This window comes from Melopsittacus undulatus, chromosome 6 (assembly GCF_012275295.1).
Source record: "Melopsittacus undulatus isolate bMelUnd1 chromosome 6, bMelUnd1.mat.Z, whole genome shotgun sequence".
Taxonomy (NCBI): Eukaryota; Metazoa; Chordata; class Aves; order Psittaciformes; family Psittaculidae; genus Melopsittacus; species Melopsittacus undulatus.
This window is the reverse complement of record NC_047532.1, coordinates 84393395-84415563: the sequence shown is the minus strand read 5'-3', so window position 1 is coordinate 84415563 and position 22169 is coordinate 84393395. Positions and strand designations below refer to the sequence as shown.

The 22169-nt window shown below is 43.5% G+C and overlaps 1 protein-coding gene across 1 annotated transcript in view; it reads right to left on the bottom strand.

Moving 5' to 3' along the window:
• Window positions 1-22169, bottom strand: part of NRK (Nik related kinase) — an 81940-nt gene that overhangs the window by 58781 nt on the left and 990 nt on the right. The window contains exon 2 of the mRNA XM_034063728.1: window positions 18802-18867. Coding sequence (XP_033919619.1) covers window positions 18802-18867 — 66 coding nt within the window. The remainder of the gene's footprint in view (window positions 1-18801; window positions 18868-22169) is intronic.

The following is a 22169-nucleotide window of genomic DNA, read 5'->3' as shown; positions in this document are numbered from 1 at the left end:
TGTGTCTGACTGCAGACCAGTGGGAAAAGAAAATGAAACAAAGGAACAAGGTCAAGCCTTTCTGCAAACACGTATTTGAGAACCCACATTTCTGCAACATTGGTATGTTCAGTTGATGGGATTATCATCCTTATGCAAAACACAAACCACTCAGGGCTACTGCATACTTGTAGAAGACTGGGCTAGAGACTGATCTTTTGGGACTGTGAAACCTGCTCCCAAAGAGGTCCTTAATGTTGCAATTAGCAAGACCAAGTAAAGCACTAAGCACATTTGAAAATAGGATGCTTATCATAATACAAAGAAAGGAGTTTTGAAATGGGTGGTGTTTGCAGCAGGACATCCCATGTAACCTTCTGCAGCTCCATGTTCATTTGGAGGAAAGCACATATTCCTATGGCTTCTCCATATTCAGCTAAGACAGAATAGTCTGGGTTGGAAGAGACCTTCACAGGTCATCTAGTCCAACCCCTCTGCAATGAGCAGGGACATCTTGAACTAGATCAGACATGCAGACATGGAGCTTCAGATTCCCTATTATCCTATTTGAAGTTTCTAAACAACATGACCAATGTGCAAGAAGGAAGAGCAGGAACATTTATCCTGAGGCAGGTAAAAAAAACCAGGGTAGCCCCTTGGTGGGTGACAGTGGGAAATGGAGAGCCACAGAACACAGCACAGACACAGCTTGGGAAGCTAATGCCACTGATTGCCACCACTGCTGTGCTCGGGGCCAGCACTGGCTGAGGATACATCAGGCTACTGAAGGCATAGGTACTGCTGGTGAAGGACCAGACTCCCACCACTGTGATCTGCCCCAGCCTGGTTTGTATCTGGAGATACTTCAGGAAGACAAACACTAAAGCTCTCCTTTGGTCAGAAAGTCCAGGTAGTTGACTTCAGAGGTAACTGCAAAGCCCCTGAATGGGAGCTGCTACCAAGCAACGAAAGAAAAGGAACATTTTGGGGCCATATATGGATTAAGAGAGCAACCCAAACAGCAGCACAGTGAACAGGAGAAGGAGCCTGAAAAGCAGGCTGTGCAGTTACCCCCTTCTCCTTACACTTCATTTACTGGGACATAAAACCTGGTTTGAGCCTAAATTTCAGTATTTGCATAAATAACAATTCCAACAGTCCTGCTATTCATCCTGAGCTCTGGCATGTCATGCCTCTTAACTTCTGTTGAAACACTCTGTTGGGTTTCATCCTCAGACACCCCATCACAGCTTGCTACCCAGCCAAGGCTGCAGACGCTTCACTGACACAAGCAGCTTTCTTCATCCAGCCATGTCCTGCCTTAGGGAAGCCTGGGCTGGTGGCAGGCAGCAGCAGGGAGCCCGGCTGCCCAGTGCAGGGCAGCAGGGATGCAGGCTGTTTGCAGCCCTGTGGCTCCTCTTGCTGAGGCAGGAGGTTTGCAACAGCTCACTGGCACAGAGCCTGTCCTGCTCAGCACTTGGGGAGCCCAGCAGTGATTTATGACAGCAAAGGTCTGCCATGCCAAAAGCCTATTCATACAGGAAAACAGTGTAGGAAAACAGCCTCAGCCCTGGAAGGCTCTCACCCTGCAGACCTGAGCCCGTCAATAAGCTAAGCCTAGGGAGAGGTACAAACCCCTTCACCCCAGTGAATTTTCACTGCCTGACTCGTGCATCCATTTACAGGAATACAGGGAAAACCCATACACAGCACATCTCTGCTGGATGAAGTCACAGGCAGCTAAATGTGTTCCACCAGCCCCATCTTGCTGAAAGGAAGTCAGGGTTGGACTGTAAGAGGTCGGCTGATGGGTGGCCAGACTTTGGGAGCAGGAATCCCTCAAAGAAAGGATTTTTGGCTCACCATCACTACAGAGCTCTGGAGCTCAGCAACTACATGTTATGAGAGTCATGTTTTAAGTAATGCAACCTTCCAGGACACATGCTAGTAATGAAAGGCTGTATTAGCTCTCTACCCCACACAAACATAACTTTGAATGCCCTCAACAACTTTATCACTGAATTTTAAACACCCTTCAGCATTCTTGTGAACAGTAAATGTAACATTCGAATTGCCTCTGATGTGTAATGCAGAACATGGACAAGGTTCTGCATGGGTTAAAGCTGTGCTGCTGGGTTTCTGTTGGTTTGGTTATTTTAAAGGCAGGCAGGGTACACAGCTCAGACTGCAAGTTCCAGCCTAGATGATGAGAGCTACAATAACCTTAGAGGTGATTTACTTCTTCATTCCAGTTCTGCTGGTGTTTTTCTCACACAGACTGCAATATCGTGTGGGTACATATCTCTGCAGGTAGACAGTGTGAGACAGTATACACAGCACTCCACAGGACAGCCCATAACAACAGCTGGCATTAACTGTGTTTCTCTTTGGGTCCATCAACCTTTCCTTCAGTACTACAAGGCAAACATCTTCCCTACAACTCTCTTCACCCCAGGTGAATCGTGAAGACAAAAACCCACATAGTGCCACTGCTGAGCTCAGAAGACCTGAGGTTTGCCCAGGGAAAGGTCGTATTGTTCACACACATCCAAAGTCCTCACAGAACATTTAACCAAGGGAAAAAAGAGCATCTGCTCTCAGTGCCTTTTCATTTGGCTCTATTTGACACATCCTCTCCAAAAACTAAAAGGGAGTTAATGTACACAATTAGTCTGTGAGAATATACGTCAGTCTCCAGACTTCTGAATGAGCTCTGTAAGAGATGAACTCCATGGCACTGATCTCGCAGCAGCACTCAATTCCGACTTCCTTCCAAAACTCTATTGGCTAGCTGGTCCACAAAGCTCAAGAGACAATTACTTAAGCATTTGGAAAGGCTTTCAGTATTAAGCTGGTCTCCAAATGAAACCAGGTTCCCCTTCTAATTGTTCTTAAAAGTAAAGTATAGCTCACTTTCTGAGTGAATTAAGAAGGATTCAGTGCATCCACATTCACTTTCCTGAAGAAATAAATAAATAAAATAACTTGAATCTGAATTTGAGAATAGCCTTGGTGTTACATTTTCCTAAACTGATCTAATCAGCTTCATACAGCAGAAGCCTGGCTGGCAAAGCTTCTCCTCTTGAGCAAAGCATAGGTCAGATGTGCAGTAATAGTTCCTCAACAGCCACAAGCGGTTATGGTTCAGCACTTTATCTTCCAATTTGCTGTATTACTGGTAGGGATCAAAGTCAATCAAAGCAGAGAGAGAAATGAACAGTGAATTGTTGAGAGGAGAAACTAAAACAACAAACAAACCAACACAGAACAACCAATTTAAAGGAAATGGCTAAAACACATCAGAGCTGAAGGACTGCAGAGCCTTAAGCAGTGTAAACTGGCATCATTAACAGCACGTATGACACAAATGTAGCAGCTAACCACTGGAAGAACTGGTCACAAAAGGCACCAAGAGTTTCCTATAACTGACCACTGAACAGCTTTACCAGAGTTTGAAACTCTTGCCTCCTTGCCTTGCCCTGCTTAAGCAACCCAAGTTCATCTTGTACAGCTTAAGATGAAGCAGTGCACTACAGAGCCAGAGCCCCAGTGCAGGCTGGGGACCCCCTGCCCTCCTCTGATGCACTGGTGGCCACACTTCCCAGTGCCTCCCTGCAGGACTTCCCACTGATGGTTTCCTGTAATGCTTGAGTTATTATACACAGTTCTGGCTCCATTGAAGTCCACAGGCATTTCTGCTGTTGAATTTACTGCATCAGAATTTGTCCCATAAAAGCTCAAGCTTATCAAACAAATCCTACTTTGCACCACGTTTTCCACTGAAAAACGTGCATATTCAATGCTTTCTCTGTTGGAGAAGGTGTGCTCGCACTGATCCCATCATAGGTTTGACTCAGAGTGTGACAGAAGAAATTAACCTACACCTTTACTGCAGTGTCCACTTGTGTAAAAGTATCTGACAAGCAACTGCACTAATACTACTATGCAACATTCAATGCCTACTGGAATTAATTGCTTTGTAAAGCTACAGATGAAGGCCAGATGGAAACAGAGAACACTTGCCATTCTGACCGATTACACACACATTTACATTCATATATGCATATAGATTTGACTGGATTTCTCTCACTGACAGTTTGTCACTTGGTATGGTACATGAAGCTTTCCCAGGCAGCAATGACACCTCTGTAAGCTTGTACAGCATCAAATACAGTGGGGCCCAAGGCACTATGGACAAAGTACATGCAGATGCACACAAACACATATATACATACTCAAAACTAAGACTGAAATCCCCTGGCCCAGCCCATGAAACCTCAGGCATCAATGAAGCTGCACCAGAACCCTTCTTGTGATTCAGTCTGAAACCCTGTTCTCATTTTCCAAGCCTTAAACCTTGCTCACCTTGTAATACTAATAGTGTCCAACCAGCTGCATCACATCACAAATCAGGTGTCAAGAAAAAAACCAGACCAAAACAGCTAAACAACCTAAACATTTCACAAAGCATCCAGCTAATGCCAGCAGCTTGCTGGAAATGTAGAGTATTTAAAGCAAGTGTTTGAAATCTGGTTTACATGTATAATGTAAGCCCTAAAAACTAGCATCTCTGCTTTAACATCTTCTTCTAATTATACTCACTTCAAAATTGACTCTTAAAGTTTAACCATCCACAAGTTTCAAGTTAACTTCCCTTTGCAGCTTCTTTGCATATTCCATCATCCACATCCAGATGCCAAAACACACCACCAACAGCTCATTGCTCCTTAGGGTAAATCTGGCAATTATGCACCGGAGATGAATTTTGCAGGGTCAGCTGAAACTCTACAGCATGTATTTAAATAAACTAACTTTAAATAACAACGTCTCTATTTACAACAAAAGTGCATTAACAAAATAATTATAACCAAAGAGCATAGGAAAACACCCTACCAGAAAACCTACCTCCCAAGTGCTTTGTATTGCCTTCCTGTTTCTGAACCTTTAGGTTCAGGGAGGGACATGGTATTAGAGAGTGCAAGCTTGCCTCTACTATCAAAGACAGAAGTTTAGCCATGTAAGAAAACAAGGAGTATGTGATTGTGCTGCTGTTGCATCCAACCATGTTTTAACCTTTCAGCCCATTTTAACCAAAACAGAGAGACAGAAGTCTCAAAGGTGTTTTAATTCCTGTGTGCTTTGTGAGAATTGGAGATGGAGACAAATGCCATTGCTCCAGAGTGGGCTCAGTGGTTTCCTGCCTGACACTGCCTGCCAGCTGGCCAGCCCTGGAGCACGTAGCAATCTGCAGCCAGCAGCACAGGCTGCTTCTTGCCCAAGGGGTTTGTATCTGCACAAGCAGCAGTTGCTCAAGTGTCAGATCTGGGGTGGCAAAGAAGCAAGCAGGGGCTTACCATAGGGGTATGTGCTAGCAGAGATCTTAAAGGACTTCACAAAGCAATTGGGATGCTGAGTTCAGAGGTGTGGAACAGGGTAAGACAGGACAAATTGGCAAGCAATTGCATTTTGGTAGTTTTACTATTTAGTTTGTCCTCAAAAGCCAGACAGATTAAACTACTTCAAAATCCACCTTGATACGTAAACCTGCCTCTCAGTGTTTGCAGGCTACTCCTTCGAGTCTTGGCATTAACACTGCAAAAGTGTTTCCACATTTGCAACCCTGAGGTTTACAGAAAATGTGTATTTTTGATGTGCTTGCACAAGAAAATAACTATAACAAGAAGGAATTCTGAAGCTAGTTCCTAAGCCACCTTTAGTGACTGGCTCCCCAGCATTGATTGCTATTTGCCATTTACTCTGCAACCAAATGAGTGCTAGGTGAGCAGAAAGCACCAGCATGCCACTGGTAGCACTTTCTAGTCACTTTGAACAGGTAAAACTAATGACATCATGGGCAAAGGACTGGGAAAAACACGGCTTTTATCACTAACTGGGACAACAAATGGTGGCCACAGCCAGGGTGGGCCCAGGTAGTGGTTTTGCCCTTGCAGCAGTTGTATGTGAGAGTGTGTTTCTGTGGCCAGGCAACAACCTTCCACCTGCTAAAGCTTCCTTTGGGTTTTGACAAGAAAAAAGAAGTCAAGAATAATAATGTAAGAGATTGTTTTCTGCCAAACCTCAAGAGTGCTGTTGTTCTGCTTCATCACCAGCTCCAGGCGAACACCCTGCCATGCAATGACACCAGCATCCACATAACCCAGTACAGAGCACGTGGGTTAGAAACGCTAAACCTCAGAAGCGCATACGCAGAAATGAATGGCCATGCTGATGGCAAACGTGGACATGGCAAACACAATGGGAGAAGGGGGAATAATAAAAACAATATTAATAATAAATACATTAAAAAAGATGTAAACCCCTCTGCATCATCTCCTGTATTTCAAACACTGCTTGCTAATAAAGGGTCTTTCAGCCGTTTTTGATGCACGAACATGAATGTCCTCCTCAGCAGCCAGGGCACGAGCCAGACATAGCTTATCAGATCACAACCAACCCCTGGAAACACACCTAGAGAAGCACACAGTCAGCACGGTGGGGAAATGAAGAATCAGCAGCTTCCCTGTTTCCCTTTCTGATCATGCTCCTGTTTTATAAGGAGAACCCTGGCAATGAAAATGCATCATACAGGGACTTTCCACATCATGCAATGACTATTGACCGTGAACAACTTTAGATAACTAGGCACTGTATGATGACAATCATGTAACTTGCTTAGCAGTAAAGGAAGCCAGAAAGGAAGGACAAACTACTGCTGGTATATGCTCCCACAGTCTGAGGCAACAACTGTTCTGGAAGTTCAGCCAGTATTCACATACAACAGGATTCAATCAGCCAGGCTCTCCATTAATTAATATCACAGTTTAAATAGCACAGTGCCTTCTCCATCCCAAACTCCACTGACACCTACAACCCAGCCCTGGTCCACCTTCCATGAGAAGGCTCTACACTGCCTCTGTCGCAAAGGTGGAAGTGAGTGGAGCCCTGCAGTCAAGCCTGCCAAAGTGGGACTACAAAACCTGTAATACAAAGATTTACTCTATTTTAATATTAATAACATCAAAAGGGAGAGGTCTGTCACAACTCTTTAATGCAAACAATGCAGGACAGAGCAACCACAATAACTTAGAAAGCTAAGCTGTCTTTAATCTACTTATTATGACATCCAAAACTCATCTGCAAGACAGGACAAGCACCATGCAGGCTCCGAGCATCATCCGGGCCTGATAAGGCCATTTTCTTTTATTCCTGGTCATAGAACTGTGAATTTGGCAGAAGCAAGAGGCAAAATGACATTACACAACCTAACCAGGAATTTGTTGTAACTATCTGAACAGCCTTATGAATGCACTAGGTGCTTTGCAAACATATGCAGAAACCTAAAGCACACATGGCTATACCTGACAATTCCTGGGCCAACACACAAGCCAGGGATACAGACCATGCAAACTCTTTCACCAGGTTGGTACCTGGAAACTAATATGATGCAAAGGAAGGAAGAGAGGAAAGGGTGAATCCTAAATCCTTTCTAACTTTATTCTCCAGCCTATGGAACCAGGGACTTGAGTTTCCAGCCTTTGTTTTGTGTCTTCCTCTATTCAAAACAGTTCCAACTTAAATCTTTCAAGTGTCCAAGAGGAAAGTTAGTGCTTCCCTTTATTCCTTCATCCTTTCTCCATTTCAGTCAGGTTTATGGGGAGCAGGCTTCTACAGATGCAACCTCTTTTTCTGCTAAGGAAACTGTCCCAGTTGGGCATCCAGCAATCTGCTATGCTCCAAACATGTGCACACCTACTCGACAGCATGAGAACCAGGAGCTCAACGCTTCTGGGAACCATCAGACCTACTTAGGCTGATCTGCACATGCACAAAGAGCTCAATGTACCTTGAGCACACCACATTTACTGGCATGGACCACCTCTGTGATGTCCAAGCTATCCCAGGCTTCAAACTGCTGGGTTTACTGCACACCCTGCACCTCAAATGTCAATGTGCCTGCCTGCACAGTCTGGCAATCTTCCACCCAGAGGAAGATGACAAAACATATTCTAATGCCTCTGGAAACAAATTGCCCTTCATCAAAAAGGAGTCCCACAGAAGCAATGGTCTGGTGCACTCAAATCATGTACTGGCATTGCCTGTCCTCTTCTGTAGGTCAAAATGCACACACAGGACCAGTTCCTGCTGTCAGCAGCTGGTGAAGAACTGGGAGACTTACAGATTTTCAGAGCAGCAGGGATATGCTGGTCAACAATACCTAACTCTACATAAAAGGCAATTGGATATCTGCTGATACAATATGGATTCTGGGGACAGAATGCTCACAAGGAGCCTCTTATGATAAATATTTCATGTTATACAGGAAAAAGCAAATATTAAAACAAAACTATTTTTCCCTGGCTCTTCCCTTTTTCCATAAAACAAGACAACATCATTGACAATCTGTGTAAATAATACATTTGAGAGTCCATTATCCAAGCCATGTGCATATTTATTTTATGTTGGCTTTGTTGCATATTTTAGTATAACTGTTCATACTGTTCATAGGTTTAAAGCCAAGAGTAAAACAAGAGTAGACAAATCTACTACAGCAGAAGTAAGCAGTAAGTTGGTTAGTATAATTTAGCATAATAAACAAAACAGATTGAAGACTACTCAAGTTCAGTAAAATAACTATTTTCAGAAGGCCACCACGCTTTCTCTCATGCCCTTCTCCACTAAATGTCCTCACTTTTAATACCAGAAATACAAGGAAAAAGACTGATCAAAACCATTGATATCAGATGTAGCAACTGCACAACTGAAGAGCCAGAAAATGGAATTTGCTCCATTCCAGGACTCACTAAACCTCCAGAAAATGTCAGGATTTTGCCAATGAGTCTCAGTTTGATTACAAACACCCCTCACAGAATGGAAAGTCAGAAGAATTCACATTAATATTGATGTTTATTTTGTTCATGCCAAATGACTTCAGTATGACAGTACTTTGGGTTTGCATCTACAGTCCTAAAGACAATCTATGAAGTATCAAACACCCTGCTAAGTGAGCATGTCTGTTCAAGTGAAGCAAATGAAATGCAATGTTTTGACACTTCTACAACAAAGTTTGAACATGAAAACCAGCTCATTCCTGAAACTCTTCCTCCTAATGTTTCTGTTGAACCCAACATGTTTTGATTCGAATGAAACTGTTTTCAAACAACATGTTGTTCAGTCAGTGGCTGCTAACCAATTCTCACAAGTCACCTCCATATGTACACCAATTCCTCTTAACCAGCATCCCAAGGCACTTTACAAAAACAAGGGCTGCCTCCATTTTAGCAGCTACAGTCATAAGGAGAGCTCCATTTCCAGCAAATCCATGTGTTTCCCAGCAATAATGAGAGGCAGAGGCAGGAAGAAAAGCTGCATCTCCTGAACTGCAGCTGCTCAAGTCAACCCCTCTCTTATCTTCATGAAAAAGCCTATCTCTTACATGCAGGCGGTACCTAAAGCACTGCCAGGACCACAGGCAAGCTATTACAGGTTAGCTAATAACAGTATCTGTGCAGGGCACTGAAAAGGACACAATTTGCTATAAAATATGTCTTCTGGATTCTTCACTCCCTACAACCTCAGAAGTTAACTACGTTTCATGTGTTCATGGGGAGAAAGAAAGAAATGGGGAAGAAATGACCTTTGTAAAGGTGCTTATAAATCAAACCTTACAAACCTTTCAGGAATCCCACAAAGCCAGCAGGTTGCAAGGGCAGGCTTAGAACACACAAGGGTTTTAAATAATTATAATAATAAAGAAATATACAACAGCCAGCGAAAAAATAGTTTCTCCTTTAGTTTTATTCCCAAGATCCACATTCACAGACCTGTGCAGGCCAAGAACATTACTGCTGGCCAGCAGCCTGAGAACAGCTGAATACCAGACAGAGAAAGGACAATTTTATCACATCTATGCATTTTACAATTGAAATTGGACATTACAATCTAAAACTACTTACTGGGAATTTCATTATGATGGGACAAGGGGCTGACCTGCACCCTGTGTCTACTGACTGAGCAAGCTGTTCGACCCGAGCTGACAATGAAAACTGACTTTTAAACTCCATTTCCCCACAAATGCCTTGGAAGGGCAGGATGAACAATAGTCCCACCAGACTTTGCTGCTGTCCATCCAGGCAGCTGCAGTCTGAATAGCTGTGCTACCAGCAGAGCCAGCTGTGTTTGGCTTTTAAAGATCACAGCTGTGCCAAACACTGCTTCCCTCTGGAGTACTGCAGCTGTGATGCCCTCAAGAACCCCAGAGCAGCATTATGAGAGAGCCTTGAGTGAATCCACATGGGTCTGGGAGGTAAGAGTAGTGCCTTCTGGAGGAGCTCTTCCAAGGACCAAGCACAAGGACCATGTATGTTGTTAGTGGCACATGTTCTGCTGCCATCTAGGTTGGCTGATTGTCCTACCCTGTGCCACACTCCTCATGTAGCTGGTGGTTTGCTTGGTGCTGGCCTCTGTTGCTTGCTGGGTAATTCGGACAGCATGGAAGAGGAGCTGTGGTAATCATCCATGCCAGCTGACCATGCCAGGGTAAAGCTGTAGGAACATCCCTCATAGAATCATAGAATAGTTAGGGTTGGAAAGGACCTCAAGATCATCCAGTTCCAACCCCCCTGCCATGGGCAGGGACACCTCACACTAAACCATATCACCCAAGGCTTCATCCAACCTGGTCTTGAACACTGCCAGGGATGGAGCATTCACAACATCCTTGGGCAACCCATTCCAGTGCCTCAGCACCCTCACAGTAAAAAACTTCCTCCTTATATCTAACCTGAACTTCCCCCGTGTGAGTTTGAACCCACCACCCCTTGTCCTATCACTACAGGCCCTGATGAAGAGTTCTTCTCCAGCATCCCTGTAGGCTCCCTTCAGATACTGGAAGGCTGCTATGAGGTCTCCACGCAGCCTTCTCTTCTCCAGGCTGAACAGCCCCAACTTTCTCAGCCTGTCTTCATACAGGAGGTGCTCCAGTCCCTGATCATCCTCGTGGCCTCCTCTGGACTTGCTCCAACCCATCCCCAGTGTTAAAAGTCTCACTGCCTGACCTGGCAGGCTTCTGTGCAACTTTTACATGGACATAAATCAGCATGCAGTTTGCAGGTGATGCTCATGGCTTCACCTGAGCAGCAAATAAAAGCAATTCTTTAATGCTATTTACTTCAGTTAGCTCCTGAAAAGCAACACAACAATGGGCTTGATACTGCAAGTTTTCCTCCAACCCCACCAATTTATTTTTAAGAGATAGCATACACAATGAAATACTTGTGAGTAGGTCAGATATTGTAAAACTCAGGCACAAAGCACTGGTCACTGATGTGAATCGTCACACAGGCATGATTCGGGCTGCTGCTGAGCAGTCAGAAGTATCAAAATCAGTATCACTAATGAGGTGCTTAAAGGGTTTCAACATGCTTGAGTGGGGAATTAAAAGCTTGAACTACTTCCTACTGTCCTCCTGTTATCACCAGTGCATTTTTAGCATGTTCTCTTACCTTCAAAACAGCATGTCCTAGTGCCAGCATCTGAAGTGTTACACAACGCGAGCTGAAAATGCCACCAGTTTAGGATGGAAAGGCATTGCTGTCTCCCATATGGGCATTCAGGTCCAAAACATGGAGAAGCTGGAAGTGGCAGGCCTGCCAACAAATTACTTGCAAGGATTTTACTACTCTCTAATGGCTGAATGGCACATCTAATTATTGTACATTGCTCTGCTCAGTCAAAGAGCCTTTATTGTATAAAAGCACTCCACAGCTAAGAGTTTTTATCACATCCTTACTCTTCTATTTTTGATAAACTAGTCCTACAGCTCAACATCTTAATTGAATTCCTTTGAAATATTCACTAACTAGAACCAGGACTTCACCATTTGCTAACTAATTTCACATGTATGGTCCATGATTTTAAATCCTAGTGCTCAGTATAGTTTGGTATTGCCATGCAAATAAGCAGGGAAGCCAAGATACAAAAAACCCACAAACCAACTAACTAAAGTCCTCAAAACAACTGCCAAAAAACAATATGGGACAAAATGCTCCTGGCTCTGACAATTAAATACACATAATACACTACTGTCATGGTATCTAGATGGCATTTTCCCTGAGCAATCTGTGCCTCATTCCTCTTCTTCTGTGCATCTCTGTACTTTCATCTTCTATACAGACCATCATTGAAGCACTTGAAGACTGTGATGAGGTTTCCTTCAGCCTCCTCTTCCCTAGGCTGAAAGAAACTCAATTCCTTCAGCCTTTCCTTCTTCGTGCATATAGTTCTTCAGCCCTCTAAATGTTTTCTGGCCCTCTGTTGCACCCTCTCCAGTTTCTCAATGTACCTCTAGAACTGGAGGAGCAAAGATGGGACACAGTATTCCAGGCCTAGCAAGAGTGTTCCTTGATTTGCTTGCTACAGACCTACCAAGGCACAGGATGCCCTCTCTGCTGCAAAGGTGCACTGCCAACTCCACATCCTTTCTAGTGAAGGAGGAGCAGGACCACCATGGTGGTATGGAAGCTTTAATAAAAGCAGACATGCATGACAGTGTATTAGGAGTTGAGGACAACTGACAGAAGAGGAAGAAGCACATCTAGTCGTGTGCAGACTTCATAGGTGTTCTTAAAATCAGATGCATGAAGTTAAATACTGAAACACCAAACAATGCCTCTCTAGTGTATTAACGATACTACAGCTATATACACTAAGCCTTCAAGGCAACCCATTCACATGCACCACAGCTTTTTAGATCTTGTTACAATGGCAGTGGCACATACTAAGCTCAGACTTCTTCCTGAAAGAGATCCCTGTTGCCAGGATTAGCAGACAATCTTCATTACTTGCTTGCACTACTGAGCCAAGGATCTACACAATGAGTTGCTGACTCCATTCTCTACACCACAGGAATGTGCCTTTATATACTGTTGCCTAAGATAATTAACTAGTTCTCTATATGGATGAAATACTCAGCTATGCTACTAAAAACCAAAATAAAGAAAATCAATAGACAAACAAGCACTTCTATGAGCTGCGAGTGAAACAGAGAGAAGCATCTTGTCATTTCTGTAACGGACAACTGACTTCCTTACTTGACTCATCAAAATCTCAGTGCCTTGAAGGCTAAGATTGGCTTGAAAATTGTCACTAACCACAAACGATAGCAAAATACCACAAGACAAAGTGACATTTTTAACGTCTCTGCAGGAGTTGGGAGGCTCTGAAATTGCATATACCTATTCACCTTCTGGATTGCACTGAATGTAACTGTAATGTTACTTACATTTAACCTCCCAGTAACTGCCGAGGGTGCACCCATCAGTTAAGGTTTTCAATACAGTCCCCAGACTTTAACACTTCATAACTTCACATGGTTTTGTGACTGTTTCCATGCAGCATCAAGCCTCAGAGAAAACCCCCAACTTGGTCTCAATTACTTCAGCCAGTCACTCACAGGAATTCATTATTGAAAACTTAGCAGACTTTCAAACTGTTTAAGAGAAACTGAAAAGTCTTATTCATGCTTCAGTGCACTCTGACACTGCGTATCAAGAGTAGAGTAACTCCTACCTCTCGTCAACAACTGAAGCATGGGTCAGTGCCAAGAAGCAGCTGTATTTAAAGAACAAAACAACCCCAAACACTCAGACGTGCTTCGTTTTTGTATCCAGAGTCTTATGTGACTACATAGAAATAGAAATACTAGCTGGGCAGAGCCACTACAGGAAGGCTTCCACCCTCTGCCAAGCTGCAGCAACACCACTGCTTCATTTCATCAACTGCTTTACCAGGAAGCCACTTCTTCCCTTTGGATTGTCACAGTTCCAAACCGGAGCATCTCTCAAGTTCCTTGTGCCCTCAGACTCTGTTAAGGATACAACCATTCTGCACTCACAGCATCTGCAAAGTCTGTCAAGATTTATCATCAGCCTGTAAGATCATACTCCAAAACACATCAGTGCTGGAACTTGCCAAAGACACCACCCTCTCATTCCTTAGGCCACTCCAAAATGCCAGCCCCAAGAGAGGGCTAATCCACATCATTAAGACAAAAGAAGTCAAAATCCCAGTCAGGTGCCTCTCAAAACAAGCAGATTGCACAGATGCTGCTGATGACCTCATCTGGCCCATGAAAACACTTTTAGAGGGATGAGGACTCTCAGAGCACAGCTGAATCAGTAGTATTAGGAGCAATTCCTTTTTATCTTAATCACTAAAACACCAAAGCAGTTACAAGCACAGAGCTTCACAGGCTCTTCCAAACCTCAAGAGCAATTGTCTGACCCAAACACTCCAAAAATGGCACCACTTCAAGTGCCCCATTTCTCCCCATTCACCCATTAGAAAAATGACCCTGCAGTGAAAATTAACAGGCTCCTACTGAAGACACACCACTCAAAGAACATGAAACAGCTGAAGTCTTTGGAAAATGTACTTCATATAGCCCCCTAAACTGACATTTTAGTTGTTACTAAATGCACATGCACAGAGCAAGATACAACTGTTTTACATTAAGGGAGACACATGGTCACTATCCAGCTCATCATAGCAATGGAGTTCAACCGTGGAAGGAAAACATGGTACCCATATAATTAACCTGCTGGAGATAATTACTCAAATTGCAACACTGTCAAGTCTCAACAGTCACAGCTTCACTGCAAGATACAGCATCAAACACACTGAGAGCAGCCCACACAAGGAACATGAGCTTCACAGTACTTTCAAAGGTACCACCTTTAACAGCACATTATTCACAGTAATGTAGCAACTACTAGCAAATTAAAAAGGTGTTGTTTACAAATCTCCTACATTCTTTTATGCAGTTTTACTGCCAATCCTAACAACACCCAAATCAAGCTTCCTCAGGCAGCCTGCAAGAGGGGACTCCAAGGCACCATGGCTGCAGCCCAGGGAGGAAGCAACACCAAAGAATCTGTAGGTAACACCTTCAGCAAACTCATTTTCTCCCAGATGACACCAACAGTTACATGATGCAAAACTTCGCTCTGCGCTGTCTTAGCATCCTTATGATCAGCAGCTCTAAAAGACCCCAAACCCTGGCCCAGAGAACAACACTGGAGAGCAACACCATGTCTTTGTGGTCCCTGGCCTCAAGAATTCCCAGGATGGACAACCCTTGCAAAAGGCAGTGCATGGTGAAACAAGGGGAACACAACATCACAAAATGGAATATATAAACCTTCAGAATTATTTTTAAGCAATGTTAAGTTCGATGGCTTTGTAACAGTAGCAATGGGAAATTATTGAGGTGCATAATACATAGAAAAAACAGAATACAGCTAGAGAACATACTGGCACAAGATAAATCGTTAATAGTTGATGTAGTCTTAAGAAAAACAGTTTAGAAGAACAGGACACAGGGATAAGGAGTATCTGGGAATAGCAGGTGTCCAGGATGGGCTACAGTTGAACTAACTGATAAGTAGGAGGATAGGAGGATTATTATGTCTCTGCTGCTAACGAACCCATTAAACTGGTACAAGCATCTACTGCGCGTGCTTCAAAGGCTGCCAGGAGTGATGAAGATTGTTGGAAGAAGTAAACGACCCTCAGAGACAACCACCACAATTCTGTACGCATGTGGGGAGCTTCCTGGAAAGTGATGTAATCCATAGGTAGCCTCATGAATATGTATGTATGCCCAGGGACTATATAAGGATGGCTTGGGTAGCAATAGGGAGACTGCATTAGGAGGAGCTCTCCCCCGTGTCTCCCGGAGCCGCAATAAAGAATACCTGCTTGTCAGCTTGAAACCTTTGTTCCAAGTTTGTGCCTGGAGTTTTCTCTGAATCAATGGGAAGTTCAGAAACTTCTCTTTCATATACACATTGAATGGAGACAGTGCAGACACTGGATACAATCTGGCCTTCAGCACTTCAAAGTTCAGGAAATAAAGGTATGAAAGAGTAAATACTCCTACTTTTCCGACCACCAGCAAATGCACTTCCAACTGCCTTAAGCCAAGACTATCTGCTACCACCTTCCATAACATTATTCAAAACCACCTCTTACATAGTGCTGTTCTTCAGGTTTCAGCTACCGGAAGGCAGCAATTAACTGAAAAACTAATCTGTTATTTCAAGAGATAACAAAGTCTAAACCTTCTGGGTACCATCTGATGTTTTAATATCTAATTCACACTTTCCAAAAGGCTGAAGTTGCCACTATGGACATTTTTACATCCTACTACTTCATCAGTTGTCAAAAGATCTGCTAGCTTTTTGGCAGTTACTATATGCAAATCCCACCTTTATAACATTTCTAGACAGCTCTAGCATTACCATGGGTAGAATTTATACCTTTTTCATTCAATTTAAGAAGACACTGAACTGGAACTGGTGCGGAATAATTCAGTATGAACAATACTCGCCTTCAATAAATCTGTTAAACATTGTTTTCCAAATCTAATGATGACTCCTCTAAATTTCATTTTCATTTTTATGGAGCTGCATATATTAAAACATATAGCCCTATGAATCATCTTCACAGCCAACCAACCAATTTAGTCATCTTGGACATAGTTTATTTAGCCTGAAAGAAGCTGTGCTTTGATTATGTGCAAACTACTATGTGTAGTTTCTGAATATATAGAAGACTCTGACACCTCTGAAGAATAAAAACATGCTCTAATGACATATTACGTAGATAACTGAGGTTACTTTATAACTTAAATACTTATGATCAAGAGCCTATAGCAGACAAACTACAAAATAATCCAAGCATTCCCTAATTTACTCCATCAGTACAGAGGGAACGGCATACTACACTGGAGTGAAAAAGGAAAAGCGAGTACCATAGCCTAACTTTTTGGGGTCACATTAGAAGATGTTGTTCCATCGCAGCTGCCTTCCCACAGAGAAAACAGCTATTTGCTCTGGTTGCAAGGCAAGAACATACCCGAGTACATTCAGCTGGTGCTCAGCATCCTCTGCAGAAGTATCTGAAAAGGCACTGGAGATTTGGACTTTGTGAAAAGCATTCACAATGGAGACCAAGCTGACTGCCTGCTGTTTGGAGCACACACTGAGCTCACCTCAGCTGCCATCTGTCTTCTTTAGCTGCATGGCTCACTGTCATCCTCCTGCAAAAGAGCAGCTCCATCCCCAAAGCAAGCCTCAGCAAAACACCCTACATTCAGTGGTCACATGAACTAATATGAACAAAGCCTTTATTATGGTTGTGCTTGCACAGAGCCAGGGTTACGCAGTCCATCATCTCTTCATCGCGTGATGCTTGTGCACAAAGAACCCCCTCAGCACCCTCAGCCTTGCAAGACCCTGTGTTTCAGCACCTCTCTGATGTTGCCGCTTGTCCAAGTGCGGAATGAGCTGAGATTCAAGTTGCCCATTATTCAGAGCTGTCAGACTCTGGTCTCTTGAATGCTCAGTGGAAAGCAGCCTTTGGGTACAAGTTTTAATTGTCATTGTCAATATTTCTTACACTTTTTCGCAACTAATATCTAGTGAACCACAAAATAGCTCAGAACCTTGTCTTCCACAGCAGAGAAGCAAACTATGTTGCTCCTTCATTTCTGCCTTGATTAAGCAACTATTTCAGAAGCCATTTAGGAGCTTTACGATCCTTTTACAGATAGAAAACTGATTACACTGACAACAGCACCCCTGCCTGTCTCCTGGCTTCCAATCTGCCCATGTGAACCCGGATCCTCTATATTTAGTTTACTAGTGCTGACCTCAGTATCTCAATGACGATCTCAGAAACAGACTTGGTCACGGCAACAAAAGAGCTCCATGAGAAAGATCCCGCTTCTGACAGCACTGCTCCTGTAGAGGGTTTTCCATAACCTTTGAAAGAGCAGCTATAGCTTCAAAGGGAAACCAAACCCCAATCACAGCAGATGTGCCACCAGAAGATGGACACCGAAACATAACACACATTCAATATGCTGGAACTGGAGACAGACAAACAGTGCTGCACTTCTACAGTAAGGCTACCCTCTGCATTCTTCCTGCAAAGGAGACCAGTGCAGAAAGAGCCTGCATCAGTACAAACACTCATCATGCAGGAATGTGTCAGTAGTGGGATCTGAGGGAAAAGCAAGACGAGACAGCTTCCTCCAGTGCCATTACTCTACTGATGTACTTCCAAGGGTTCAGCAGCATGGCCTTTTCCTTCCTCACTCTTCTTTCTCCAAATGGGAACAACAAAGACTCAGTTTCCTACTTCATCACTTCTATTTTCTCTTGGATCATTCTTAGGAAAGGCTTCACAGCAAAAGAACTTTTGTAGGTGAGTTCTCATTGCATTGCACAGTGTACATAGCATGTCATGGCAGACAACGTTTAATTGCTGTAGTTTCTTGACAGGTAGCTCTGCTTTGATATCACAGTGACAAAGGTAACAACACAAATCAAAAGCTTCAGAGCCTGCCTGCAGAACAAGGTTAATTGGCACCTCTGTCTTGCAGAACTCTGCTGGTTTAGTCTCAGCTGAGCTCTCCACTCAATCCTGGCCAAATTTAGCCATCACTGATGCTAATTTGTGCCAACCACTTATTAAATTCTTTTGGAAAAGAGAAAATAACCACAGGGCAGAAAAAATAGGACAGAGGTAAGTCAGTACAAAAGCCAACACACTTATCTGACCTGTGGTGGCAGAGAGACATGAAAACAGGACAGAAGGACAGGGCACAGAGCTTTGCAGGTGACACCATTTTGCTCTACACAGAAAAGACAGGCTCCTGCTAGAACAATACTGTCCATCCTCTTAAATGGTGCTCATCTCTGCTTTAGGAATAACAGCCTTATCAAGGAACAGCAGCATAAATTAAAGAGAAATCCAAACCTTATAGACTTGTCCATACGTCCCATTCCCAACAACCTGCACCAGCTCAAATATTCCCGCAGGGTCCTGCAAAAAAGCAGAAGAAATAACATTATTTGCAGACAAACAACCACTTCATAATGCAGTATAACTGTACACAATCAAAGTGAAAACATCTATGGCACATGTCCTAATGGTCTGCATTACATACTGAAAGGGAAATTGCCAAATAACAGTGTAAGAAATACATTAATATTGGAGTTTAGAGTCAAGTTGCACAAAACTCTATGCAGAAAATAACCTGGTGAAGATCTGTAACATGGCAGAGGCAACAAATAAATGGAGATGTGTGAAGAACAAGAACTGAACTGATTCAGCTTAGCAGTAAAATAAGGAACAAACCCCAAGCTTCCTAAGCTTTAAAAGAGCTGAGCTACTGTCTTCTGCTATGAAACACCCGGCACTAGCAATGGAAGAAAGAACCTGAATGATATGACTGAAAAAACACTAAATAAAGCATTTGAGGCCAATTACCTTACAAAAGGGAATGTATCATCCCAGACCATCTTAACACTACAGGTAGGCTGAGAACACTCCATTGTCTTGCTTCGCAAGCACAATAAGGTGAATCTGATGGATGGATTGAAGTCTTGGCTTTGAACCCAAACTAGATTGCTGTTGATTTACATGAAAGATTCATGGGGCAGGTGATCAGTGCACCAACTTTCATCCTACTGGTTTAGCACCGGCTGCTCTAAAACCAACCACTGCACCAGATGTCCTACTCCAATAACAAGATATTGTAGCTTTTCAGATACAGGAAAATCATCTTGTTGCAAGGCAGGGGCAAGTAAATGTTAGCTCCTGCACCACTGAGCACATTAAAAGAACCATTGCTTCAGTTAAAACTCACTTGAGAGATTTATATCAAAACATTTCCCCACATTTCTCCACTACCCTTATGTTACCCTTTTAACATAACCAATGCTTTCTTCACATCGGATACAGAAACGTTTCCCTCAGCAAAATCCCAATGGAAACATACAGGCTTCTTTTGTGAGCAGGTTCTGCCTTTACTAACTCAACTGTCATGATAAATGGCAATAGCTTTGACTGCCAGAGGAACGCAGCACAGACTTCCACAACTGAAAGTACCAATGAATGCATTTGGTTTTGCCTTTATATTAAATGAGTTTTAACCTTACACTTCCTGGATTGTCAGGCTCATAAGACATCTTAAAAATCAATAATCAAATAAACAAGCAAACCAAACCACAACAAAAACCACCCCAACACAAAATAGTTAACACTGCATAAACCAGTTCGAATCACTTTTGACCTATGCAAAGTGCAGTCTGTACCATTTCTTTTGCCTCTTTGTTTTTATATGGCCTTCTAGACTTAAACCCCAATCCTAAAGCCCTCACACAAAAGGAAATCAGTGGGACCACACATACATGGAGCTAAACACAGGCATAAGAATGCTTGCAACACCAGAGCCTTTGCAAAGGGCTTTGCTTCCCTCTCATTGGATATAACCAAGCCACACATCTTGCTTCAGCAGACCTAAAGTCAGCAATAACCCATTTCCACTGTTAAAGGATTCACATGTGCCCTTCCCACAGAGCAGTCCTGTGGGTTGCATGTGGTCCGTGGTGTAAAATACACACCAGTTCTGCAAGGAACAATTCCAGACAAAGCCCTCCTGCTGTATTCCTCTGTGGAAAGCACCCCCAGTTCCACACCTCTCCAACAAGAAGTAGCACTGCTCAATTAAGAGGTGTTAATAGCACACCTCTATGGAAACCTAGAGAAACCTAAACTGCATTTTCAGCTTGGGGTTGGCAACTGTCCCTCACTCAAATGCATGCTCTGTCCTCACTCTTCTCCAAGCTTATTTATTATGCAAATACAGTAACTTAATGTGCCTCAAAATCAGCTTCTCCCTCCAAACAACTCAATTTTGACTTAGCATCCCAACAGCTCATTTCTAAAGGTTTCAGACACTCCAGGAAAATCCCAAACAATTAGCTAAATAAATGTTAGCATTAGCTTTAATACAGCAAAAATCCTACCCTGTCCTTGCTAGCCAATTGGACATTAGTGCCTCAAGCCTCCACAGCTCTGTGTGCAGCCAAAATCCTTGGCCATCTCTCTTCTTTTAATGTGGGCTCTGACTTTGGTCCTTGGATTGCCCTTGTTGGGTTGGATATCAGCACTATTCAGTGGCATTCTTCACAATGGGCCAACTTCTTCATTATCTTTGAGCTTGGTATCATCTTTGATGTAGTGCTTCCTCTCAGCTACCATTTAAGCCCCATCTAACCGTTCACCAGCCAGCACGCGCCAAATTGCTAGGTTCCCTTTGCCAGATGCCAACTGAACATTCATCACTTTGAGGTTAATTACTCTAATGCACTATACCATATGGTGGCCTTCTTGCTTCCCTGCAAGTCACCTACAGAGCACTCAAAAGACAAGAGCAAGACTGCTGACCCAGAGGCAGCTGATCCCAAGGCCACATCCATCTTCTCTGCAAGGCAGAATGAGCAGCGCACTCAGCAAGAGCCTCATCGAAATGCCCTTTTCAGCTAAACAAGGTACAGGTGTATGAAGCTCGAGTTCTAAATGGCTCCTGCACCTCAGCACCTAAGGCAGAGATCAGAGGCTTTTTAGCCACCTGTCTTTCCTGATGAACCCAAGCCAGAACCACCCCACCAAGATGCTGTTTGGAAACTACAGCCCCAACAGCTTTCAACAGGAAAACAGGAAAGCCCTGACCAGCACTCATTTAAAGAGGCACAGTTTGAAAGAGGTCCTATCCCAGTGGTGCATCCCAGCTGGACCTCCTGACCACAGGAGCATAGCACCAGGCAGCTCCCACTGGACCCCACAACACTAAAGACAAGGCCAAAGTAAAAGCACCATCTTTACATCATTTCTACAGCCCAGCCCCAACCACCTCCCATTTCCCACAGATCCCAAATGAAGGCTGCGATGTGCTGAAAGGGCTTCCTCTGAAAGGGCACATGTGTCCCTTCCCTTGCCAAGGCTGGAACCTGCAGTGGTTACAGCCTCTGGGAGGTTTCTGCATTGGATGGCTTAGACACAAAGCCCACTCTGGTTTGCACCACTACTCTTTGGCAAACTTACATTAGTTTCTTATCACTCATTTAAGGAGACCAGATGTATCTACCCAAGATCTAAAGGACTTCCACTATTCAGCCTTGCTACCTCAAGCAGAGCCAGGTTAGACTTTTGCTTGCCTAGCCAGGAGCCTTGTGCCATCTTCACAGACTTCAGGCTCTCTGCTGCCTTTTTTCTTTCTGCCTCTGGTCTGGAACTCTCCTTGCCTTGTGATTATTGCAAAGGCTTCTCCCAGCCCTCCT